This window comes from Oreochromis aureus, linkage group 1 (assembly GCF_013358895.1).
Source record: "Oreochromis aureus strain Israel breed Guangdong linkage group 1, ZZ_aureus, whole genome shotgun sequence".
Classification (NCBI taxonomy): Eukaryota; Metazoa; Chordata; class Actinopteri; order Cichliformes; family Cichlidae; genus Oreochromis; species Oreochromis aureus.
The window spans coordinates 34,506,747-34,533,775 of record NC_052942.1 but is presented as its reverse complement, the minus strand read 5'-3'; the positions used below and the strand labels follow the sequence as shown (position 1 = coordinate 34,533,775).

Genomic DNA, 27,029 nt, shown 5'->3' with positions numbered 1-27,029 from the left:
CCTTACAGCAGCTGTCAGTCAAGACGAGTGACAGGCAGCAAGGCCGTAGGTTGGGAGGGGGGGATGGGAATGACCGGAACGTGTGTTATGACAACTGTAGGTGTGTGTGTGACTTTCAAATACAGTAGGCATGTTAAAGAGGAAGCGACTGTCATAGTGGGAGGGTCATTTTTCATGCTACAATTAAAAAATTCTTTCTAAATGTGGGTTACTGTCAAATAAACAAAACAAAATTTAGCGGAGCTTGCCAAGCTAACACTGCGTACTGTATACGTCACAGTAGTTTTTGCTTTTTGACACTGGATTTTGTTTCTGGTTGAAGAACCTACTCCGTGTAGGGTGCTTTATTCTCCTATCCACGCTATGTACTTGGATTAGTTCTGTACAAAATTAAAATCACCTGGCTAATTCTGGTTCCCCTTGTCCCAGTAAAACTGGTCAGAAACACTGGACCTTTGTCTCAATGTATCTGCCACCAGAGGATTATATACTTTAAGTCACACTTGTTATGGAATTGGGCTTTTATCCTGTCATCTGGCATGGTAATAGACTCTTAAAAAGTTTTAATGCAAATTCTTTTAGTGTTCTGGCAAAAAAAAAAAGAAAAAAAAACTGCTATCGTTTAATCTTAGCATATTCCCAAGCACATAATTACTATTTCATGCTTTCCAAACATGTTCTTGAAGCTGTTTCACCAACATCCATTATTGATTTTTCTTTTTTTAACAGTTGGGTGCTGCTCCTTACTTTCTTGTAATGGATTATGAAACAGTATTTATCAACAGCATGAACAGTTCAAGCAATGAATTCAAAACAATCTCAGTTCCACATTTATAAAATTTTTTAAATGAAAACAAAAGGACCTAAAGAATTTTGCATCATTTTTGCACACTGCCGATGATCTCCGACTTGTCGCAACAGATGGCTGCCCCTCCCTGACCCTGATTTTGCCAGAGTTCTTCCTTCCCACTGTCGCCAAATGCTTGCTCATGGTTGGTCGTTTGATTGTTGATCTGGTTTTACCACATGTTGTTGACACGGCCCCATCTGACAACAGAGGCTCTCTGCAGGTTTATGGCTCACCAGTGGTGTTTTGATCTAGGAAATGAATGGTTGTATGCTGGACATGCAATACACTGTTTATACATTCACTTCAGTATCAAAAATACTGTATGATTGAACTGTATTTAAATGAAAATGTACTTTAACATTAAAAATGAATGAACAAGATGTTTTTGAATTTATAAAGTTTCAATGGCTTGAGAAGGAGGGTGAGAAAGACCTCAGTCAGTATAGGAAAGAAGTAGAAGAGGCTGTGCAATGTGTGAGTAAACAGGAAGCTCTGCCACTGCAAAGAGATAAGCAATCAACAGCTGATCAATAACACAGTGGACATTACACTGGGATAGATGTGTTGAAGAGCAGTAGGAACAGAAAACATGGAGCATGTTTGAGAGTACAAGTGAGAGTACAGGCCCGACACGACTTATAATACTGTTTAATTCAGGTACTGCTGCTGGTCAAAGGGTTTGTAAATACACTCAGACACGTTTCACTTCAGAGTATAACGATTAATGGCGTTGTATTTGATCATGGGAAGGGCCAAAACAGGACCCAAAACAAAAGGCTCAAGATACAAACCAACGTGAAAATCAAACACAAACTAAACAAACTAAGCACCAAACAGAACAAATCAAATCAAAACTTTATTTATATGACACTTTTCATACAATATGTGATGCACACATATACAACATCCAAAGTTAAAATCAAAACTCCAGGTCAAAGACCCAGAACTGTGACATTATAATGTTTTTTACAATGTCAATTTTTTATTGTTAGTGAACAGGAATTTGTTAGTAATGCATTTCAATAGGAAATAGATTTTATAGATTTTATAGATAGATATTTTCTACAGTCATTGGTAGTGACAGTGGAGAGATGTCACCATGGCAAGCAGGAATATAAAGTTTTGAAAGAAGTGGCAGCCGCTGTATTTTAACTAATATCATTGTATTTGGCATGAATGTCAAGACAAATTATTCCCCCACCACTCCAAATCCAAATCAGTAGGCTACATCCGAGCACCTGAAGACATTCATATCCCCGAATGTCTTCAGGGATATGAAATAAAACTAGGAAATTTGTGTCGAGGACCATAAAAAAAACAAACACACACACAGCAAGACCTAATTTTAGTCAGATAATCAATTAAAAAAGACACCAATAGTACACGAACAGCAAAGAAGCCCAGTTTATTGGCTCAGTGTAATGGATGACACCCAACAGATACTGATTGGGACTGCTGCCACCCCACTCACAGCTGTTATGAAGGGGAAATTAACAATACGGGGTAAAGTATTTGTTTGTCACCAGCCTGTAAATATGATTTTTAATGCAATAAAGTTTCTCTCAGGCTTGGCCTCAAGTGGCACCTAGAGGAACTGCAGGCTTTCTAATATCTGTTAGAAAAGTAAGAAAAAAACCACATAAAAGGTGACTTATAATCCTTCAACAAGGTTTTTTCATAATCTGAAAGATGTATATAACCTGTAATGCTGTTGATCTGCAAACTAACTCATTCTGCTGTTGCACTCAGTGTAGTCACATGGCTAAAATGTAAAATGTCAACATAAATATTTTAAAGCAAAATTACATACAAGGCCGAGCAGACACAACACACACACGTGCGCGCGCACAGAGCACAAATGAGCAAAAGGACTGATTTTACTATTTCTGTTTCATCTTTTTTTCCCGGCACATGTTCAATTATTAACGGCTGTGACGACTCCATCGGGATCGAGTCAGAGGCGGACAGACAGAAGGAGGGGCAAAAATAGGCAATATTTTATCAAACATCCAGCTGTGGCACTAACTGACCATGCTTGATGGATGGCAGAAAACCTCATTTGAATGTCTCAAAAACTGGTCATTTGTGCTAATTTATGAGAAGTTCAGAGTTTTACATTGTCATAGGACATGAAAATGATTAATTGTAAAGCTCTACAATTAATGTAGACAAATATAGTTCTGTAGCAGAATAATCATGAACATACATGCTATTTTGCAGTGGTATTCTAATAAAAATCCTCCACCACAAAGCTTTATAGAGTGCAGAAGCCAATGGTCTGTTGGTCCCTTTGCTATACTTTACGCTGCAGTAGATTTGATTACATAAAGCTTTAATGATCCTGAATTGAAAGCTGCTGGGTGGTTAAATATATATCAGCAACAAGCCTCATCACAGCAAAATCTCTTCAATGTGATTTGTGCAGTAGAAACAAAAATTCATTACACTTATAAATGAGATCTGCTCGAACCTGATTATTTGCCTCATTGCAGGCATAATTGAGTGAAGGAAACAAAAGAGTCTGAGCTGGTTTCTTTTGTCTCCTCAGCCCCTCATCAGTGCCGTCCCAGCCAGCAGCAGCGGGATCTTACTCTGTCAGACTGCGGAGTAACAGCCACATATATTTTTCATGAACCATACCTCTGGCTCTGCTGTGTGTGACTGTATGAAAAACTGCCTGGCAGTGCATCAGAGCAACAAAAATAGACCCCTGTCTCCTGTCCTGACTCTTTCTTCTAACTAGAATCATCATGGCACTCCTCCCTCGTTCATCTTAAATGATTACTGGTTCCAGAAGAAGAAGATCAGGGTTAGCAGGGTAGATGCTTGAACTCAAGGCATCCGTCACAGCAGTGTTTCCATGATATTTTTCTGGTTATAGCAGTTCACATATGTTGTTTTCTGCCCCTAAAATTGGATTATAGTGCAGGTGGTAAACGTTAATTTTGACAAGCTTTAACTTCAGAATTCTGAAAGTCAGTAAAAAGCACCTGTATCAGAGAGAGACCGAGGTTCCTTTCTCTCATGATTCCTATGTGGACACTGAAATATAATCCTTGGATCTCTGGAATTAAAGAGTTTCCACTCATCTTGATTGTGCACATAGTTTGATCTGATCTAGGTACATCCCAGGACAAGGGAAGCAGTGCTGCTGGCTGTATTCTTTTTTTCATTGCAGAGATTAAAGATTACTGCTAACACCTGTGCCTTTGTCTGGCTTACTTTAGTTTGGAGACAGAAGCAGAATTAGGTGACCTTTCAGCTTGTGAGACACTTGTTTTTTTTTACAAAGTGTGGTCAGTCTGTGTGTGTGTGGCTGAGATTCACACTCAGTTCTAACACGACCACCTCCACGTGTATTCTTGCGTCATCTCGGTATATTTAAATCGTGAATTCAGCTGTTTTATCAGTGCAGATGGGTTGTCTGTTTATGGGTTGCATGGTAACACTAAATGTAAATGGGATATCTTGCCTTAATTTGAATTGGATCAAATGAATTTAAGTCTGTGCTTCCCTGCCTTTGCACTGCCAGGATGGTTCTCTAGAACTGCTTTTTGGACAGAGAGCTAAGTAAATGCCTCTGGATCCCCATTCTCTCACACCTTACCTGTATGGAAAAGAAATAGAAAATACAGCACATGTTTAAGTTGTGTATTGAGCTTTACACATTTCTTTTTCCATCTGGCTTCTGGTGTTATGAAGGAGACAAGCCTTTAATCACATCCACTTCATACCTTGCAGGTCAACCATCTCTTTGTGAGAGACAATACAGAGTTTGAACTTCTCTCTATAGCTTACTTTTCTTTCTATTCCCAGTCCCAGTTTTATAAAAGAAAAATGTTGTGTCTTTGCCCTCTCAGATGGCCAGCGGTTCATGTATGCAAATGCCATTTATCAGAATCTTAAGATTTTCAACGTGGATCGATATAATTACTGAAACTCTGCAGGACCATGTGAATCAGGGGACTGCATAATTTTTTTAATCATATTATGATTATTATTATTATTATTGTTGTTGTTGTTGTTAATAGCAATAATAATAATAGTAATATTTATTTCTTTATAGTGGTGTGGGATTTTTGTTGTGTTTGATTGGCAGTAAGAATTGCATTCAGATCAGCAGGTTGAAGGTGATTCTGGTAAATGCATTGTAACATTGTGATGGATTTTAGTTTGCAGTCATACTTGTACTCAAACGTTAAATCCTATGTTAGATAATCCTTCTAACTCAGGGGTCACTCAAACTTGGGCTGACTCCTGAAGCAAAAACACTCCCACTAATGACATCATCATGTGTCTCTTTGTTTTGTTTTTTCATTTGAACAACAGCTTACTTTCAGAAATCAGATTCTTCCCTGTGATTTGTCTGCTGTTCAAAGCATCTTTTGTCCAATAGATTTTGTTGTGTTGTTGGTGCACTAACCCTGCTTCTCCCCTTCTTCTCTCTGTTTTTCCAGTTTTTCTTCTTTGAGGTCAAAGTTCAACAGTTGTCATGGCAGACGAAGCGGACATGCGCAATGAGCTGGCCGATCTGCAGATACGTGCAGACCAGATAGCTGATGAGGTACAGTAAGAGAAACATGTTTTTTAGAGGTTTTTTGTTGTTGTTGTTAAAGTGTTTTTCATTTCTGTCCTACACATTGTTGTTTTTTAAGACTCATCATAATCAGCTCAGGATCAGACAGTTTTTTTCATATTTGAGGCTCTGTATCATGCCAGTGAAAAGCAATATCCTTAATATGTATATACTAGATGTTCTCCTCTGTTTAGGAACATATAAGCCCCACCCACCTGCTGTTTAAACCATTTATAAACACAGGATAGCCAATCAGAAGAAAGCTGGAGCCTGGCTTTGAAGAGACTGGAGCTAAAACTGAGTATTAGATGCAACTGTGAATCAAATCCAAAGCTACTCTAAAAGAATAAAACTATATAAGTGGAAATGAGCAGAATAAATCCACTTTAAAGAGATGGGATTTACAGAAAAAATATTTCTTATAAGGCCGAAAATATATAGTAGTAGTATAATAGAGTATATTTTTTAAACTTAGAATATGTGACACAGTTACATTGTAATATTTCTTATACATATAAATTACTGCTTTCCTGCAATATTGAGCGCTGCCTGAATATTTATTACAATCTATTTTCTATTTTTCTGTCAGTGTGAAATGAAGATCCATTCAATTTAGCCCATTATTGGCTGACACTGGTCCTTTCTATCTAGTGTTTCTCTGTGGTCCAGATAGATTGAACAGTTAATGGTCAGACTCCAACTCCATCATCTAAACAACAACTGGCAACAGTAGCACTGCCTCTTTTTTGACTCTGCTGCAAGCACAATCTGCAATAATGAGGAACTGCAGTTAGGTCCATAATTTGTAGAACAAAGACACAGTTGGGTTTTAAATCAAACAGTGCAGACTGAAAGACGTCAGTCTTTTACTTTTTGTTGTGCAGACTCAAAGACTGCACTTTAATCACACCATGACCATTTGGTGTGATTGTGTTCAGAGGAAAAACCATAAAAAACGGTGTCTTTGTCCGATAAATTATGAACCTAAGTGTATTTCATGCGCTGTTATGTTGAAGCTAATCGAGGCTGCAGAGCAGAATAAGGACTACTGTTTCCAACTGTATCCAAGATGGTGGATCTGTAGTCCATTCACAGGATGATGAATATTATTTACAATAACTGTAAATTTTATCATGAATAATTTATTTAAGAGAACAAGCCTGTGCCCTCTGCCTCTTTACATACAAAGTAAAAACAATCCCGTTCTGTGTGAAACACTGCGATTCCAAATCATTCAGCTATTTATGAAATCTATCAGCTATTGTTTAAAAATTTACTTTGTAATTAATCACTTACATCAGCCACAAACATGCAAAACAATTTTTCAGGCAATAGCACTAAGTTTTAACTAATGATGATGTAGCTCACTGGCAAAGTTACCACAAAAACGGGGAGCAAGCATAAAAACTGAAATCTCCAGTAAAAACTGATTTTTCTGTGACATTCCAATTATAATTTGACATTTCAAAATGGACCGTTCTCATAAGGACACAAATGTATCTCCAAAGCCTGAAAGCTGACAGATACAGCTGCTCTAACGTGACCTCAGCTTGTTTCAGCATTTGGAGCTCTAAGAATCTTTCATCAAGAAAGTGCTTTTTTTGGATAAGGAAGAACTCTGCCCTTTTTTAATGAGATGAGAGGAGCTCAGGAAGAGCAGATAATTCCATGCTGCAGAATAATGGATCAGCTCAAATGGCGTTATTAAACATTCATGAGAAGATAATGCAGGGCCAGTGATGGGAATAGAGGAAAGGAAAAGAAGAGAAATGGGTGGAACATTAGATTGATAGAGCAACAGGAGGCAAAGCAAATAACAGTAGGAATCATGGTATCAGACAAGAGGAGAGGAACATTTAGGTCTAATTATATTACTGAGTGGCACTCATTCATCTTATGATATTTGTTGTCCTCCATTCTCTCTTTCCACCTGCTGACTTATGTTTTTAATACATTTTCTATGTTAACACACTGAGATGTTGTTGAGAAATTTGTTACAGGTGCCACATCGTGTGTCTGTGTTTGCTCTTCTTTGGACTCTAAGTTAATCCTTTGCTAATCTTTCTCTCCCCCCCTGCAGTCTCTGGAGAGTACTCGCCGCATGCTGGCTCTTGTGGAGGAGGTGAGTCCAGTGATTCAATGACACACATCGCATTAACAGATACAAAAAACATGAGAGAGAAAAAAAAAACGTGTGCTGAGAAGAATGGCATGCCTTGGTATTTGCATTTGTTGACATTTACCAGAACTGTGAGATCTTCTTGTTCTTGTACATGCCCCTCCCCTGTGCTTCTGCTTAATGTCTAAGGTTGAGTTTTCACATGGATTTACTTGGTTAGTCAGTCCCAAAAGATCTACACTTGGCTTATTAAACTTTCTATAACTTCCACAAAGTACTATTCTTTGACTCTGTCCTTAAAAACCTGATGGACCTCCTCCTCTTCTTTTGAGGACTTGCACTTGTGCATGTCCAGTGCATGTTAGAGCTTCTCCACTGTGTCACAATAGCAATCCTTTAACAATTCTGGGCAAAGGACAAAAGATTTGCTTAAGTTGGACAGTGACGAACACTATGTGTGCTAGTGTGGCCAGAAAATGTGTGAGTTTTCAACATGCTTTGTGACAGCTATGGCACACCTCACAGTTAAAACGGCTTGCAATAAATGTCCTCCATCAAGGTTGTAAGTCTGGAAAAACGATAACCGTGCTCCTGTTTACACTACTGACCTGATTCTGAGGCGTTGAACCGACTGATTGTTTCAATGCCGACTGCTGTTTGCCTGTGGATCAACATTTATCATAACAGATGATCCTCAACAAACAAGTTAGATGAGTTTGGTGAAGTACACTAACTTAAACAGGAGATCAATATTTGGAGAACTCTGCAGTTTGTCACAGTGAATTTAAGCTGCACCAGTGTTTTCTGTGTTTTTGTGTGATCCAGACTGACCCTATAATGTCGAGATCAGAGAAGGAATCCTTGTTCTTCTTGTTGCTGAAAATATATATATGTATTTTTCCAAATCCATACCCAGTTAGATTTCTCCCTTATGGTACAGTATCATTTGTATCACCTATGATGCCTAAAGTACTTGTCACTTGATTGAGCCAGAAAAAAACCCCAAGATATTGATGTTTTTACAGTTAGCTTACATGTCAGCAGGATGTTCTAGCTTTAAGTGCTACAAAGATGAAAGTAATAAACAGCTGTTCTTATGTCCTTTAGTTACTGTTGTATTCACAGACATGACCTCACACTAACCCCTGGACAAATTACCATGTCTAATGAGAGAAAGCCATGAGGGACAAATGGAAGTCCCTGGGGAGAGCTACTCTACATACAAAGCTTTTCATTCACAGTGAAAGATTTTTTCTGGCTTTGGAAGATAATCAGAGAGAATGCCATTTACATGTTTCAACTGTTTCTGAGTTGAAGCACAGGTTGTGTTTTCTTCTGATCATCCCAGACTATGGTCTCCACTTGAGAACAAATGAAATAAATATAGAGACAAGCAGACACTGTGTGATGCTTCTGTCTGGCTATACTCTTTATTGCTCTCACCTAGTAGACCAGTTCTCTGGCGATTTCTTAGATAATGCAGCAAATATCATTAAAGTATCTTTGGTTTTATTTGGGTTTATGGCCTAAGTGTGATCTATAAGGGACCTCAGTTAGTGATACACAAACTAATTCACTACATTTTTAAATTTTCATAGTATTTGGAGGTAAAAGTGAGGTTTCTCTCTCTGACCTCACAGTGCACCAACAGGAAATTGTAAGCACGTGCTGGTTCTCCATGACCTCTGGACTCAAAGAGCTTATAGTAAAGCTTACACTAATGGAATAAGTTGAGGTGCAGTCAGAGTCGAACCACTCTTTGTCCAAGGGTGTGTCTTAGATCTGCTTGTTCTGGTTTAAACAGGTCTCACTCTGTACCCTGAAGGGTTAGCATGCTGATACTGTACTCATTTGGGTCTACAGTGTGTGCTTCTTCTGTAAAGATGAAGTGTTATTTGTAGGGTACCTATGATTTGAAAAATGATGGATTTCGAAGGATAATCCCACTTATTGAAGTAATCCTACTTATTAAAATTATTATTTCCTTTATTATTAAAACAACAGAAACTGAAAGGTTAAAAAACAATCTTGTACAATCAATCCAAACATTCACTTTGTTTTCTTGAACCCTCCTACAGATCAATCACAGTCACTGACCTATGTGTAGCTTTAGCTCAGATAATTTATTTCTATCTCTGGTATGAGCCACATGATTATTGAAAATCATGACATATTCAAACCAAAGACCAAAAACAGGATAGATGAGTAAATCAGGCGAGTGTCTGTTGAGGCAGCGAAGAAGATATAAAATGAGAGAAGCTAATCATCAGGAAAGCAAATATGTAAAAAGTATATAATTAAATTAAACTTGCACCCATCTTCAAGATCCCGGAATAAAACCTTAGACTGCTTTTCTGATTAAGTTCCCCTTTTATGCTCAGATGTTTAATATCCAGTTGTAAAATTTTCCAGTCAATTCATCATTATTATTCTTGAGCCATTAATTTTCTGCCACTTAGAGTCGGTGATGTAATATGTCTTTGTCTCATGGAAATTGGACAGAAACAATGAGCGACATGAGCGCTGTTTTGTTTTAATGACTGATAAATGAGCAGTGAGACAGACACAATAAAATGATGGAAAGATCAGAATAAAGGTAAAAGAAAAGGTGTCTACAAAGGGAGTCAGCCAGTAGATCAGGTGAAGAAGACATAGACAGAGTGAAAACAGATGAGCAGAGGTATAAAAGCAGAAGACAAACCTCTGCACCTCTGTTATATAATTATGCAGCCACATTTGAAGCATGTGGCTTTTCAACATCTACTCTGAATTCAGGTCATCATCATTTTCAAATTGATCCTGCGTCATTATTTTTGTCTTCCTTGTTCTTTAATATTTAGGAACATAAAAACAAAACTCCACTTTTAGATGAAGGCTATTTTTATTGCTGAGACAGTAAATAACCAAACTGAGTTAATACTTGCAAGTGCAAAGTTTCCTCCATATCAGATGTAAAAGTGTGGTTAGTAAACCTGCATTAGTGCAGACTTGGAGGGTTTTTAAGCCACTTTAATTAAGTCTAGTTGGTTGGAAAGAGCTCTTAATGTGGCTGGCCCTCCATGTGAACCCACAAACTGAGTGAAAGTGTGTAAGGAGAGCTTGGCTCAGAAGGGCCAGCCAGGCAGACAGGAGTGTGGTTTGTAGCTTAAATAGGACACTGCTAATGTGAAGGACAGAAATAAACCCAGACCTGTACCATTATCTTGGTGCAAGACACATCACATTACACAATGTCATAGCAGAGTGTAGTAAGAAACCTCTAATGTGTATTGAACAACTCATGTCTGACATTGTAGAAGATTTCACTGTGCCTGGTAGTCACTGGCAGGAAAACATTACGTCATGTACTGTGATATAACATGACACTGGTAGGTGATGTGGAAATCATCTGCAAATGCTCTTTAAATAACTGAAAGCTATTAGACTTTGTGGTTTAAGAAAAGCTGAACAGGCTGTTTGTTTTCCGCTAAACTCTTAGAGTTTTACTTTTCTTTGATTTTTAAATTCACTTATTAACAGCGAAGTGGTAAATGTGTCATCTAAATAACAATAATAACAATCCTGCAGCAGAGCGATGTAGAGAGAAGAATAAACTCGTGCAGCAATTTGAAAAGGTTTCATAAACGAGGACCCGCAGATATTAAAGTCTTTATGAAAGATGTTATCTTCATGTCAGGCCTGTAGGAAGAGAAATGAAAAACTGCTCCTTGGTTTGTGATACGTGAACAAAGCAGATGAGAGCGGTGGAAGAAAGACGGAGATGAACACGAGAAGATCAGACGAGGGGAAATGTGAATGATAAACAGATAAAGAAATCTGTGAAGGACATAAAATCGGAATTCAGTGTCTCTGTGAAGCAGATAATAACACGAGAGATCCAATTTGATGAGCGGTGTCAGGCCCTAAGTCGGAGAATAAACTACACAAGATGAACATGCTATTTTATATTCATACAAGCTGTTTTTATTAGTGAAGTGATATAAATTGTAAATTATAATCTAAGCCTAAATAGAGGTATAACTAGTAGTTTTATCAATGAGGTACACTCACTGCAACTCACAAACTCACAACCCATGTTTTCCGCCGTTATTGAATCATAAGGCAAATACTTGAAATGCATCAGCGGTTTTCTGAGGGGCAGGTTTTCTCACAGAAAACAATCCCATGGCTAGTTTGAGGAAGCTTTTTAATTATGACCTTTATTAGTTAGACTAGATTAGACCAGACTAGTATCGAGGTACCTTTACAACGGTTATGTGCCATGTGAGTTGGAAGTAAAATGTGGTTACGCAAATCATGTTTTTTTCTCAACAAGTAGTTTTAGCGCCTAATGTAACCAAATTAATTTTGAAAAAATGTCGTCCAGGCTTGCTGTGTGTTTCCCTTGTGTTTGTACCCCTGTTCCCCACCCATCTCTGAACGTGGACTTTTACATAGTTTCAAAATATGCATATTTTTTATTATTTTAAAGTACTGTTACAGATTAAACTAATGACAGGGCGTTAAATACCATTGTGCACCAAGTATGCACAAAGTGTCCTTTGGCACCTGTAGAAATAGTATGCTGGATCTCTCCTTACAACTAATCTTGTGTGGATTCCAGCATAAGGACCCTTTAGCATCACATTTAAACACACCGGTAAGTCAGACAGCAAAGTACAAATGTGAATGAAAGATCAATACCAGCTGTGTTTACCTGAAGGATTGTAACTGATACAGATGCAGCACTGAGCCTCTAAGAAGCTTAAAATCAGTTCACCTTTAAGACATCATTATTTTTATTCTTCCTACCTCACGTGTTAACTTTATGTGCTTAGAAATATATTAAAAGAGGTCTGCTTCACATATTTGCAAATGGTTAGCATCAAAACAAAGTGCAAAGAAAGAATAATAAAAAGAATATTAAAATATTCATCTCAATCGTCTGGATCTGTTGAAAAGTGCCTTATCTGTTCATTGGTTAGAAATTATTATTTTTTGGGTGGGGGGTGGGGGGTGGGGTATCCTGTGACTTTATGACTCACAGTGAAGTGTGAAAAAGACCTGATAGTTTGTGAGCATGTGTGTCCTTAACTAGCCATGCAGAAAAAAGTGATGTCACCGCGTGACTCTGCCAGTTGGCGAGGTCAGATATCCTGTCCTGTAGTTCTGAGGCCATGGCTGCCCTCGCATGATTTCCCATGATCCCTCTTGGGGAAACAAGCCGCCCTCCCATAGGGTTTATGCAAGTGAATCTGCAAACATTGGCACAGCTGAATGCGATGCTAAGAATTATCAATTTTTTTTGTCAAAACTCATGTTTTTCGCCTTTTAATGTTATTTATACTGAGAAAATTTCCTCATCCACAGTTTAACTTTACTCATACAGATCCACGCAGTCTTTTTTAACACTGATATAGATGTGCATCCATTTCAGTGATACGACTGATTTGGGACTGATTTATTGTAAATGTGTAAACCTTTTTACATACATAACTAAATACACAAAAGATGGATACTTTGTACAAACATATCAGCACAGCAAACAGCCAAAACATTGTAATGGGTTTTGTTTTGCTTCCTGGCCTGTTCATGCATTGTTGTGGGACCTCTGTGGTGCCTGACAGTAGGATGTTTGTAGCAGATCCTTTAGTTCCTTCATGATTCCTGCTTTTTACACAATGTTAGACACAATTAGTTTTGGATTTTGGAAATTTGGAAGTTCAATCAGTTCCTTTACCATATTTCTCGAGCTACTACTAAAAAAAAGCACAAAACATTTTAATGTATGCTTTATTAATCCCCTGTAGGGAAATTACTCTCTGCATTTAACCCATTCACTCAGTGAAGCAGTGGGCAGCCACCAATCCAGTGCCCCGGGAGCAGTGTGTAGGGACGGTACCTTGCTCAGGGGTACCTCAGGGTGCCCTATATATGCAGTTCAGTGGGGTGCACTACTCTTTTGGGGGAGACAGCTGTACCCAGAACCCATTTGAAAGTTGCTTAAATATCTTTCATCCCATTTTAAAAAATGAACCTAAAAATATCAGGTGGCCATTTTCTTTCAGAGGTGCTTTTTTCTCACCTTTGGACAGAGCCGACTAGCCGATCATCTGCTTTAATCTTTATATTTAGCACACAGACATAGGAGCAGTTTTGTAAAGCAAGAAGCTGTCAAAACATCCCTGCTGTTTTCTACTGTGCCTCACAGGATCAGTTTCCAAAATGTGATTTCAGATTGCAATTTGACCCACTTTTGCTGCTGCTCTGATAGCTTTGCTCTGTTCTGCTCTGCTGACCTTCACTCATCTGTCAACTTTATTTCTCTTCTTCCTTTCACTTCTCTTCTCTGCTGTCGTCTTCTCACCTCTCCTTCTGTCTGTCTGTTAGAGTAAAGATGCTGGCATCAGGACTCTCGTCATGTTGGATGAACAGGGAGGTAAGTTGACAGGGAGAGATCACTTTTATCTGCTCTGCTCCTGATTCTCTCTTGCTGCAGTTTCACGGTGTACAATCGGAGAGTCGTCATCAGTACATCCAGTATAACACTTTAGATTCTCAGACCAAGTTTAAGGAAAAATAATGACATTTATGGTCCTACAGCAGACCTGCACAGGGAAAAGTGAAATGAAGGGGTTTCCACAGGTTCATCTACGGAGACCTTTTTGCAACTTTTACTTCTTCTAGATCAACCTTGGCTTCTTCTTCTTGCCTTCCTCTTTCCATAATTTTAAGCTAAACTAAACATTGATTACGTTTGTCTTTTAGGGATGTGACTTTTTAAAAATACAAACCAAAACAACAGAATCACTGTAAAACTGAATGCAGCACAACACTTTTTTATCAGTGACAGAAGCCACAATTGTAAGAAAAAGCTACATTTGATTAATGGAGTATACTGGAATGTGCTGCTGAGCTTGCCTTCTGCTTTGCCTCCCTGTATTATACTTTCATGCCCTTTTCTCAGTCACATGTTTATGGATGCACCAGTTCATCAGCTGAGCTTTGATGCAGGCTGATATTCCCCTCGTTGTTCACCATCCACTTCAGATATCATGAGATTTGTCGATGGCAGTGGTTGATAACATCATAAACAGGTATCAGCTGTTGGTCAGTTTAACATGACACATTGATGTTAGCCCACATTTCACCATCAGTGCATCCCTACACCTTATCAATTCAAAATTGTATTCTTTCTTAGCTATATGTTAAGTACATGTTTTAATTTGCTCTGTTAAACCAAGCTAACACGTTTGTGGTTCACCTGATTGTCAGGTTTAAATGTTCAGAGGTCAGCCGGTGACAGATAATTTATCTTACCAAAGTCCTTTTCGGGAGGTAAAAGAAATCTATATCACTGTTAATGGCATACACACAAACACACACACACACATAAGCACTACTTCTCTCTATATTTCTGCACATGATGTCAAATGCTGCCCTGATCGATTTAAAAGGCCACTCACCTGATTTCACAAGTCAGTGGATTTACTGTGTGACTCAAGAAGAGCCGTTTCAGGTCTGTTTTTGTCTACGTGACTTGGGAGCAAGTCAAAAAAATAATGATTTTCTATGGAGATTCTTCATTTTAAGATTTTCAGTGAGCAAAACAGCTGAGCACACTTCACAACAAAGTCAAATTTAGAGGGGAAAAAAGTATTTCTGTGTAATGTAGTATAGTATAGTATGTTTATTTCTTAATACTTGGGTGGATTACCGTTACATTTGAAAACCACTTTCTGGATGTTTACCCTCAAAGTAGGGATCATAAATCCCTTCACTGTTTGTCTGCAAACTACACACGTACATAATGCTGAAGTATTAATTAACACGTGCAGACTGTCAGAGGGTAGTAGCTCCAGCTGTTTTTAAACTCAAACATAACCTAGTTATACGTGTAACTGGAGATTTTACGCATCAGTGATTTAATACATGTTGTTGTGCCAGTTGTGCAGACACCCAGTAACCATCAAGTGTGGCTCAACTAGCTAGCTTCACTGGAAGCTCTAAACACTAGCTTTGCAAAACCTGTTTAGAATGAAGAATACGGTGAATGAAACAGTCCATGTGATAATTTATTAAGATTCACTTAAAAAAATGTGAAAACTGAGTAGAGCTGAAATTAAAGAACTAAACATTACAACAGCAAACCATTGTGTGTGTCGCTTTAGCTTCAAATGCATACAGTTAGCATGTTAGCTTTACTGCATGAATGAAACACTTTGCTTATAGATAGAAATAAGACTTCTTACTGTTTGACGTCAATGGTTATGTTAGTTCTGATTTTTTTTCCCCCAGTTTTTTTAAAGTGTATGAACACTATCATCTCTGAAAAAGTCCATGTTTGCAGAGAGTCCTCACTATTTTTAAAAAGTGTGCTAGAACTATGGAAAGGTTTTTTGCACAAACTCTGTGATGCATGCATTAGTGTGTGTGAAGAAAATTAAGTTCAGTGAAGGCTACTACCAGCATTACCAGTCAGAGGTCAGTGGTTTGAGTCCCACAGAAGTTAAAATTAATAACACACTGAAATGGACTGAATTTGTATGGTTTTCCAACCTTCATATTAATCTTTGAAGACTACTTTTCTGCCTTTAATAACCACAAAGTCTGGTGGTTCGTGGATGCATGTAGAGACACAAGGCTCATGGAGTATGCGTAAAAGAGTTTTTAGCAATAGCTCATAAGTGAAAATACAGGCAGCCAGAAATGCTATAATAACAAACAGGAGGAAGAAAGAAAGGTCTCAGTAAGTAAATATATACAGTTAATATCCTTTAAATATATCTAAACATTTAGTCATTTGCTGAAAAAGTGTGAAAAAGTGCTTGCCCTCGTCCTGATTTCGTATTTTTTGTAAGTGTCACACTTAAATGATTCAGGTCAAATATTACACAACAATAACACAAGTAAACACAAAATGCAGTCTTCCAAGTCCTGAGGTAGCAAAACAGCCCCAGACCATCGCACTACGACCACCATGTTTGACAGTTGTTATGATGCTCCTTTTCTGAAATGCTGTGTTAGTTTTCTGGCAGATGTAACGAGACTTAAACTTTCAAAATTTCAAACTTACACCTTTTGTCTTGTCAGTCCACAGAATATTTTCCCAAAAGACTTGTGGGATCATCTAGATTATTTTTAGGCAATTGTGAGACAAGCCTTTGTGGTCTATTTGGTCAGTGGTTTTCTCCTTGGACTCTTCCATGGATGCCATTTTTGCTTTCTTATTGTTGAATAATGAACTCTGACCTTAACTGAGACATGTGAAGCCTGCAGTTCTTTAACCTTGTTCTGGGTTCTTTTGTGACCTCCTGGATGAGTCAGCGATGTGGTCTTGGAGTAATTTCAGTAGGTCGGTCACTCCTGGGAAGGTTCACCACTGTTTTGAGTTTTCTCCATTTATGTACACTGTGGTTCATTGGTGTGCCAAAACCTTACATCCTTACATATGGCTTTGAACCGTTTCCAGACTCATAGGTGTCAGTGACTTTGTTTCTTAGGTGTTTCTTTAGATTGTGGTATGATGTGCTGCTTTTTGATATCTCTTAGTCTGCTTCACTTTGTCAGACAGCTTCTATTTAAGTGATTTCTTGGTTAAAGAGGTCTGCCAGTAATTAGGCCTAAGTGTGTTTAATGAAACTGAACTCAGCTTCCTAAAAAATGTGGTTAATCATAGTTAATTCATGATTTAAGAAGAGGGGCAATTACTTTTTCACACATGACCAGGTACGTTTGGATAACGTCTCTCCCTTAATCAATAAAATAATCATTTCAAAAATATTAAATATCTAATATCAAAATTTGACTAAAATTTGATGATCTGAAACATGTAAGCATGATAACTATGCAAAACACTAGGAAATCAGGAAGGGGGCAAACACTTTTTCACACCACTGTATATAAAAGGTGACATTGGTTTATGTTTTACTTTTATTTTTGCTAATGTATTTATTTAGCTTTATATTAATCCTTCTGTGCTTTAATTTAGCTCCCATTTTAATTTATCTCCCTTTATATTTATGAATCACGAATTTATTTATGAATATTATTTTTTAAATGGTTTTACATTTAATCTTACTATGTTATTCATGGCACATTCAGTTTTATTTATAGTGAGTCATTTTATTTATTTTGGTCCTCCATATAGGGAATATGTCTGTATCTTAAGCAGGCAGTTCTATGCATGAGAGAGCAGCCTACAGTAATTGGCCTGTCAAAGGAACAGATAGCCTATTTTCCTCTTCTCTCTTTCCTCACATCTACTTCCCCCCTGAGTAACTCCTGCCACAGCACACAGCTCACTGCTGTAATAACAGGACAACAATCAATGCTGAGATTTAAATTGCCTCTGCCTCTAAGCTAATGTCCTCTGTACCTGACCCTACATCTCTCTTGCTTGCACTGCCTTTCTCTTTTTTTCTGTCTATCCTTCTCTCTTGGTTACTGATGGTAATTTATTTGTGTCTCCTTCACATATAGATATTACCTCCTATATTTCTATTAAAGAAAATCACTGGGCTGGTCATGCCTGTAGTAATTAGTACACTCTTGTTGAGGTGTAAACTGGGCTGTGACTAATCCCTCTTTGCACTTTACACTAAATGACATGCACACACACTCATGCACAGGTCACACCGGAGGAGATTTGTCATTTCTTGCAGAGATGTCTTACCTGTGATGGAGGTCTTGCTGCAGCTAATGAGCCCCTCCCTACTTGGCTGTTACATGCTGTGTGACCTAAATTCAACCAGACTCAAGGCTGATGGATTATACACAACTGTTGGATGAGTTTTTAACAATTGGGACATTTTAGCAAACAGCACTAAACTTTGTTGATCACGTTTTCCATCTGGGGTTGTCATTTAAAACAAAATGCCTTTGTGTTTATCCATGAACTTAATTTTAAGATCACAAAAAGAATATAGTTATTTTTAGTTCATTAAAGAAGCTGAGTGTTAAAAAAATAGAAAACTAAACCTTTTGTGATGACCAGACGATGGCCACTAATAGAGAAGATAAAGTCTACTAAACATTGAGTTAACAAACAATGCTAAACATGTAACTTGGGAGTGTGTCGCTGCTGCGTTCAGCAAGCAGCCTTTTCACAGGCTTGGATATGTGTCAAAAATTGCAATACATAAGCAAGAAAATCACTTACATAAGTCTAGACTTTGCAAAAGGTTTTAGATATAAATAATGAAGTAGTTTTCTATTTAAATCAAGGTCAGATTTCACCCCGAGTCTGTTTTATAAATGCAGCCCCTGCAGGCTGAACATGCATAATGATTTTGGCATGATTTATGTTCATAATAACTAGTTTATTAATAAAGAGTTGAAGTTTATCCTTTCCATTTTTCTTAACTAATATTGGTTTCCGCTTAGCAATATGTCTGAGTCTCTCTGTCTGTCATTTTATTAGCAGGATTATTTAAAAGGTTATGGATTCATTTACAAGGAAATTTTTCTACAGGTGGAACTTGGGCTAACTTTGACGTGTTTAACTCTTGGAATTGATCTGGATCTGAGAATACTTTGAAGAATTCTTTTTAAGTAGACATTTTGTAGCTTTACAAAAATAGTATCACACTGACGTAAGAAAACTCGGGAGAGATTTTCTTGGTGTTCTCAATAAAATATCATAAGACTAATCTGGATCCAGATATTCCTCCTTATCCAGGGATTCAGTTCATGAATGGGGTAGAGTGAATTCTAAGCCTTGGCTGAGGTATGCAGTGTCAGACTGCTTTCATTTCTACATCATGCAGTTACAGCTAGGCTTGAGACTGAAAAATCGATACATTGTTTCCTTTTGTCTTAATAATACACTAGTGGATATTTTATTAAAATGTGCAGGCGCTATGACTGGATTATTCAATCAGTTTGAATGACCAGAGTAACTACTATGGTGGCACCTATAGATGGCATCACCTTCTCTTTCTGTGTCTTTAATACTGAAGCCTGTTTAATGCTTGCGTGCAGCATTGTTTTGTTAAACTCTCTGATGTGCTTTCACACAAGCACAGTAATAGTTCTTTTCGTTCCTTTTGGATCTCAGGCTTCTCAGCCTCCTAAGCCCTGAATGTCTGTCTTTCACTCTCTTTGTCATCTATTTCTAAGCTCACTGGCATGCAGTAATATTTAGGCAGTCAAAGTGGCAGAATAAATGTCCTCGTGTACACTTGCAGAATTGGATGAAGCATACTGCCACTGATTCTCAGCACCACTCGGATGATATACTTGCTGAGAAAAAATGATCCCATGGGGTGGAGGTAGGGAAAAAAAGGCTATCACAAGAAATCCATGCAATTAAAAGTCACATGAAAAGCTACAGATGAAGAAAAATTATAGTTCATTTGATACTTTTAATGCTTTTTGCCCGCTTTGCCTTCTGCATCTAGCAATAAACAGTCTGCCTCTTGCAGTCTAGCGTAGAGCGCCAGCCCTCGATACAAACCAGTCAACTTTATTTCAACACTCTCATGCCTTTGTCCTCACCAGAACAACTTGATCGTGTGGAAGAGGGCATGAACAAGGTGAACGCAGACCTGAAGGAGGCCGAGAAAGATTTAAAAGATATAGGACAATGCTGTGGTCTGATATGCCCATGTATTAAAAAGTAGGTACCGGCCAGGAGTCGTGCGCTCTTGCCTGTCCAGTGCTGGTGATGGTGGTGGTGGTGGTGATGGTGATGTCTGATGTCTCTCTTGTCACAGTCAATGTCTTTTTTTGTCTTCTCTCCTTTGTCCTCCTTCTCTACTCCCATCCCCTTCCTTCCACCCTGCAATTTCTTCCTCTCTTCTCTTCTCATGTGCTTACGTTCTTTTGCTGGGATAAATGACAATGTGTTGGTAATCAGAACAACTGGAGCGCATCGAGGAGGGGATGGACCAAATCAATAAGGACATGAAGGATGCAGAAAAGAATTTGAACAATCTAGGACAGTTCTGTGGTCTATGTTCATGTCCCTGTAACAAGTAGGTGCTGCCTATGTCGCCTGACTGCATGTGTTTCAGTGCCTGCCTACCTGCCTCTTTATCCATCTGCTTGCTTCTGGTGTGTAGAGCATGGTGAACTGTGGTGTGAGCAGTCAGGCCTACAGCCACAACAGCACGCTCTCTGAACAGGCACCAGCACTGCATGCACGAGTGTGAGACAGATTATTAAAATTAAGACTCTGCAGGGAGAGAATGTGTGCATGGATGAACAACATACGGATGCCACTGTATTTTCTGTCCAGCCTCAGCAGCTGTCAAAAGCCCTTCATTCCACATTGGATGAGAGATTCTCTTCCAGCAGGGAACAGCATCTGCAAGGATCTCGGCCACAGAAACCCTCCGAACCCTACCCAAACTCCCACCCTAACATCCTGCAGCATGACGCATCATGCTGTGTAAAAGTCCAACCAAAAAACAAATCAGCTAGTCGCCTCCTTACATAAAGATATATAATTGATTATGCCTCAGTGCATTCAAATGAATTCAAGCTTTTTTCTTTTTTTTTTATTACAATAGGACTCTATGAAGAAAAAGGTAACTTTGTTTTACTGGTTGCTATTGCTATCAAGTAAAAAATCTTATCCTGGATTACACAGTTACTTGATAGTCACAGCCAGGCAGTCTGATGGGTCCTCCAGTTCAGAGACATACTTTAAAGTTTTATATTTCACATTTAGCCTTTTGGAAATGTGTTTTTTTGCCTTTTTGCAGACAATGTGGTGAAAATATGCATTTTAAATACTCTATCCATTTATATACTGTCAGTTCAAGATCCTACAATATTAGAGAGAAACCCCCAGCGATCCAGGAATTTATTTGGAGGAAATTATGAATTTGGTGACAGTAGGGAGGACTCTATGCTTCTGTGGAGTATAACTACAAGTGTTATTGTATCACTTATAAACACAAATATATATTTAAGGAAGTGAAAGCTGGGAAAATATATAACCTTACCTCTGATTATAGATTGTATCCTACCTCTCTTCCCTCAACATTGCCCTGCACATTACAGTCTCATGCATGAGTTAGGCAAACTTGTTTTCTTTTTTCTGACCACCATTTCAGTATTAAAGTTCCTAAATCTGTATATTTACTTTTTAAAGTTTAGATGGATTGCTAATGTCAGTTTTGCCAAACTCCTGTGTGATCTGTTCTCTATCCTTTAGCAGCCAAACTATGGCCACTGAGTCATGTCTGAGCATACTACACTCGGGGACCAATACATTTGCTGCATATGGTTATACTATTTCAGAGCTATAGAAGATACAAGTGGCTTACAAACCAAAAGTATATATAAGTAAATTGTATTTTTATTTTCATTTGGTTTACACCCAAAGTGTTTCTCAGACATTTGCCTGGGAGTGAATAAAGCGAAGTCTTAATGTTTAGCAATATGCACATTATATGTACAATGGTACAAACCATGAATATGGGGAGTTGGGTAAAATTTGCTCTTTTGTTTTTGAGGAAAAGGTTAGGCAGAACCAAACAAATTATTTTTGTGTAATATCTGATTTTATTCCTGTATTACTTCACTATTACTTCACTGGTAATTATTTAGTATTTTTGTTTGCCTTTAGTGTGTAAAGCAACAATTTTTAGATCTAATCTGGAAATTACATTACATTTGAACAACAGATAATTATTGTCCAACACAGTGACATTGAGCACTATCCTTTTTGCTTTATTTCAACACAACAGTCATTATGTATGAGTGAAGTTTCTTTTTCCCATTTAGAGTATATTTAATATTTGGGTGTATTCAAAATCTGTCTTTATTCTGCTTCCAGAAGATTTGGATTTTGGGTTAAGAGCTTGTCTATTCTATGGCTCTTTGGTCCTCCCTTTTGTAAACCAGTTGTTATGTAATCCTGTGGTTACGTCATATGTTTCATTTGATTGAGACTGTTTGTATGGCAACCCTGGGTCAAATAGCATGAAAAAGAATTCTAGCATGTCTAGAATACCTGATGGGTGAATTTGTGTTGCCTCAAATGGGCTGTAATTGGCTGAAAACCAAACAAAATTATTTTTCTAAGTTACCTAAGTATTTTTTAATGCTTTTTCCTAAGTGGAAATCTTCACCTATCAGATATTCCTAGCATTATGAAACAAATGTTAAGAATTACATTTGCTTATTTGACTGTATGCAGTGAATCCTCCTACTGATCTATCCATCCAGATGAAATGAAGGGCTGATTTTAGCAAGTCTTCCATGCAAAATGATCACATTGTATGTTTAGGGATTTTTTTTTTAATTAATATGTTTTTTTAATCACATTGGATCTAACTGCTTTCTTTTAATAGATAGTAGAATGTATCGGATCCTTTGCCTTTTTTACATTTTCCCCTTTTCATGTCAAATATCATGTTTCTGCCTTGCATGTCTCCTCACTGCATGTTTACATCTGTGTGTTTGTGTGTCTTCTGTCTGGAGACTGCTTGTTGTGTTCAGTGTTTGTGCTTTTCTGTATGCGCTTGTGGGAGAAGTTTTGTTTTTAAACTTTTAATTCCTTTCTTGCATAAGCCACATTGAAGCTTACTGTGTCGGATTCAATTGATCTGCATGTTAGATCAATTATTTGCTAACAGACTGCAAATGCATGTATGTAACTGTATCATACGTGGCTGGTATGTGGCTTAAAACCATCTGCAGTGTCTTCTAAACATATATTCATATATATATGTTTTGATAGTAAATAGCAAGAAATAAATCCACATGGATAAAAATGCTTACTTACATTCACACTCACTGGCTGCCTCACTGGTGCCCACAAATACACACATACACAACCATTCAGTCATTAACAAACATGCATATACATGCACACACATAAACATATACATACAGAATGAAAAGCTACACTGGCTCTGACTGAACTGTATGTGTGGTAGGATTAAGGGCGGGGGCCAGGCCTGGGGAGGGAACCAGGATGGAGTGGTGAACAGCCAGCCGGGGGCACGAGTGGTGGACGAACGTGAACAGATGGCCATCAGTGGGGGCTTCATCCGCAGGTAACCATTCATGTGTGTAGGTGTTGGTTTGTGTGTGACCCAAGCTTGCTTGTTTGTGTCTGAGTCTGTGCATAAATGGTCAGGTTTGTTGTTGTGTAAAATGAGATATGTGGTAGTGTTTATGTATGTAATTATGTAATGACTGGAGGCATATCCTGGAGCCGACTGTTCATGTGACTCTTTAAGTAACTGTTTACTTTCCTTATGCACAATATGACTGGTAATCTCTCAGCTGAGTTGTGCCTCAGGAACAGATCAAATTGTATATCAGTTTAATGTTTAAAGATGTAAATACTGACGATCTGTGGAGACAGTTCAGTCTCCAGCAATATCTCTTTAATTGTGCATTAATTTGATATTCAGATAAACACAATAATAGTTCCCACAACAACATTTTGAACCTATATCAGCGTTTAACCATTTAAAGCAAAAAAGTATTTTTTATTTATGTATCACAGCTTAATTACCTGAAACCTATCTTTGGCTTACTGGAGGGATCCCAGCCCTAGTGTTGAAAGTCATTCAGTAATACCTAATGTGATTTGCTGTCTGAAAGGTGAACATTCATGGATTTGTACTGTTAAAAGTAATGTTTCTAACCCTTCATTCTCACTAGAGACAAAAACACCGTAGTATTTAGTGTTTCCTTCTTAAAGTAGATGTATTATGTGTTAACCTATTTTCTGTTATGCACATACTTCACAGTCGAAGATGGTCCCCAATAATGCTAATATTTTAAGTTACAACATGTGCAGGTATTTCCTTTGTGCCAGAACAGCAGGCTTTTCTACTTTTCTGACTATATGATTTCAGTGAGAGTGGAAATTCCTCACAGATAGAAACCTGACCACCTTCTATTTAAACCTTTGGTTTGCAAGAGGCAGTCAAACAGAACACACCAGACTTAAAGAAACCCTCCTGTAGAGGCAAATGAGTTACAATGACTCACAGACAATGGATAAACTGAGGGGCTGCATGAATAAGACCTTTAGTAAGGAATAAGGATTGGATAAGGACTTTTTAAAATTAATATTACGTGTTTTTAGGAAGCAATTTAACTCCATCAAAATGCTCTCCAGCACAATCCAACAACAGCTCCCATTAATCTTAAACCAATAAGCACTCTTACTTCAACCTTGTGCATGTTTCAGGGTAACAGATGATGCTCGGGAGAATGAGATGGATGAGAACCTGGAGCAAGTGGGCGGCATCATTGGCAACCTGCGTCACATGGCCCTGGATATGGGTCAGGAGATCGACACGCAGAACCGCCAGATTGACAGGATCATGGACAAGGTAGTGTACAGTCAGAGCTTTTTATGCCACTACCATGGACAGTATTCAGTTTATTTGATATGGGACGGTGTTTTATAGCTTGACATGGATGAAACTGATACTTCACTATTCTAAAGTGAAGTTATTGATGGAAACAAGTCAGCTTCAAAAATGACGCTTTGAAATATATCTAGACTGACGCTTTAGGTTATAATTTCTCAAAACATTTAAAGAAAATAAAATGACAGAAATCGAAAAAAGGAATTAAAATCAGAACGTGTGGTTGTACCATTCCAATGCTGCAATTTTATGTAATGTAAATAAAACACAAAAATATGTATACATGTAAATATGTGCAAAATATAACTGTGTATAGAAAAAGCTGAAGTTGGCTAATGGATTACAGGCTTGGCATCAGGGTATATAACAGCAGATATAAACCAGTTGTGCTGACTTCAATCGGATTTAGCCTGAATTTCACACACTAATGGGGAATTCCTGATTCACAAGCCATTGCATACTTTATCCATCCATTCAGTATCTTCATTTAATTTGCCCCTCTCCACTCTTTAGCACTGGTTTGACCACATTTTCCTACCTGAGCTCTATAACAGCTGGTGCTTCTTTCTTTCAGGCTGATTCCAACAAGACCAGGATTGATGAGGCCAACCAGCGTGCCACAAAGATGTTGGGCAGTGGCTAAACTACAGCGAAAAGTGCTTTCACCCTATTTAATCCTTGTCACCCTAAAAAAACAAACAAACAAACAAAAAAAGAAACCCCCAACCAAACCTATCCCTGCCCTTAACATCAACACCTGGCACCCTCTTCCTTTGCTTAGTAGCAGGCACTGCAAAATTATGCTTTTATTGTGATACTGATAGAGTTTTGCACACATGCACATATCACACGTTGCTCTGCTCGCCCCTCCAACTCCTGCATCACTTTCAGTCCTTGTTGTCAGTGTTCTGTGATGTTGATCTTCTAATTTTGTTTAAAAAAAATAGTTACACAACCGCCAGTCAAACTCTTTCCATGCTGTACATAGTGCTTCATTAATGGTTTCAGTGATTTAGATCACGTGTCCAGTTTCTTCATCATTCTTTCTTTTTTTTAAAAAGTATATGTGTAATATAAGTTGTATGTACCCCCTGTTTCAAAATGTCTTTCACTCATATCAGTATTCTGGTGTTGTCACCCAGTGTATTCATCAGTTAGGATGTTGTGACGCTACAGTACCAATAAGGCCACAGTGATTTGAAGTTACCAAACGAACATGCAGCCTTTACTGTTTATTACCAAGGCTACTGTTTAAATAGATTTAATGGCGATAGTAGACCAAGTGTCTGGTCCGTTTGGATCAAGATGTGGCTTTCTGGTCAAGACTATACACTGGTATTTTATCAACTCAATTAACAGAGCAGTCTTAAAAGAATATAATGCCATTTAAACTGTATAGAACAAGTATTTTTCCTCAGGGAGCAAAATCTGACCATTTAAAAGCAAAAGCAAAATGTTTGTTTAATGCATTGTAATTTATAAAAGCCACAGCACACAAGGCTCGGTGTGTAGGTGAACAACTGCAGTTGCTTATGGTCTGAATAGCATCATTGATAATCAGACAAATATTGGCATTAAGCACAGTGAATGTACAAGGATGTGGGGCTTTGATGGAGGTCAGAGGTCAAGCAATCAATCCAACAACTTATTCACATACCATGCTACAATTTATTCATGATCCAACCCTAGCAATATAAAGTAGTGCATTAAACGTATTATGCATGTCCATCTGCTGCTAGAAAACACAAATGAACTCATTTAAACAAGCAAAAATACCCTAACATGGAAACCGCATGCTACTATGTAGGCCACACAGAGGAGGGACCCGTATTTATCTGCAATGGTGCCACTCTTTGTTTCATGTCTCTTTACCTTTCCAAACTGTGACCATCACTGTAAAATAAAACCTTGGAAAATGCCAATAAAACTATCATAACTGTAGAATCATACTGAGCTTTCTTCCTTTTTTTGGAATAACGCTGGACAGAGTGGAGGCGGTGAGAAAACAGTTTGAAGTAATGGCGTTAAATGTCTGTAGTGTTACACTACACACAAGTTAACACCTAATCTGAGTGTGTGAGTTGGTTCACAATTGTAATAGCATTTTCAGATTCTGTATTTTTATGGGGGGTTTTTTCAGAATAAAGTACAATAATT

General features: G+C 38.0%; 1 protein-coding gene across 2 annotated transcripts in view; it reads left to right on the top strand.

The window, feature by feature from the left end:
- LOC116325501 (synaptosomal-associated protein 25-A-like) overlaps nucleotides 1–26,814 on the top strand; it is a 38,217-nt gene extending 11,403 nt beyond the window's left edge. The window contains exons 2-8 of one of the 2 annotated variants that reach the window (XM_039613028.1): nucleotides 5,308–5,414; nucleotides 7,507–7,548; nucleotides 13,915–13,963; nucleotides 20,026–20,143; nucleotides 23,418–23,537; nucleotides 24,689–24,833; nucleotides 25,447–26,814. In XM_039613028.1, coding sequence (XP_039468962.1) covers nucleotides 5,343–5,414; nucleotides 7,507–7,548; nucleotides 13,915–13,963; nucleotides 20,026–20,143; nucleotides 23,418–23,537; nucleotides 24,689–24,833; nucleotides 25,447–25,515 — 615 coding nt within the window. In that variant the 5' untranslated portion in view covers nucleotides 5,308–5,342 and the 3' untranslated portion in view covers nucleotides 25,516–26,814. Of the gene's footprint in view, nucleotides 1–5,307; nucleotides 5,415–7,506; nucleotides 7,549–13,914; nucleotides 13,964–20,025; nucleotides 20,144–20,383; nucleotides 20,502–23,417; nucleotides 23,538–24,688; nucleotides 24,834–25,446 lie in introns of both variants that reach the window. The other variant, XM_031746411.2, reaches the window with a different exon arrangement.
- Nucleotides 26,815–27,029: the final 215 nt, after the last annotated feature.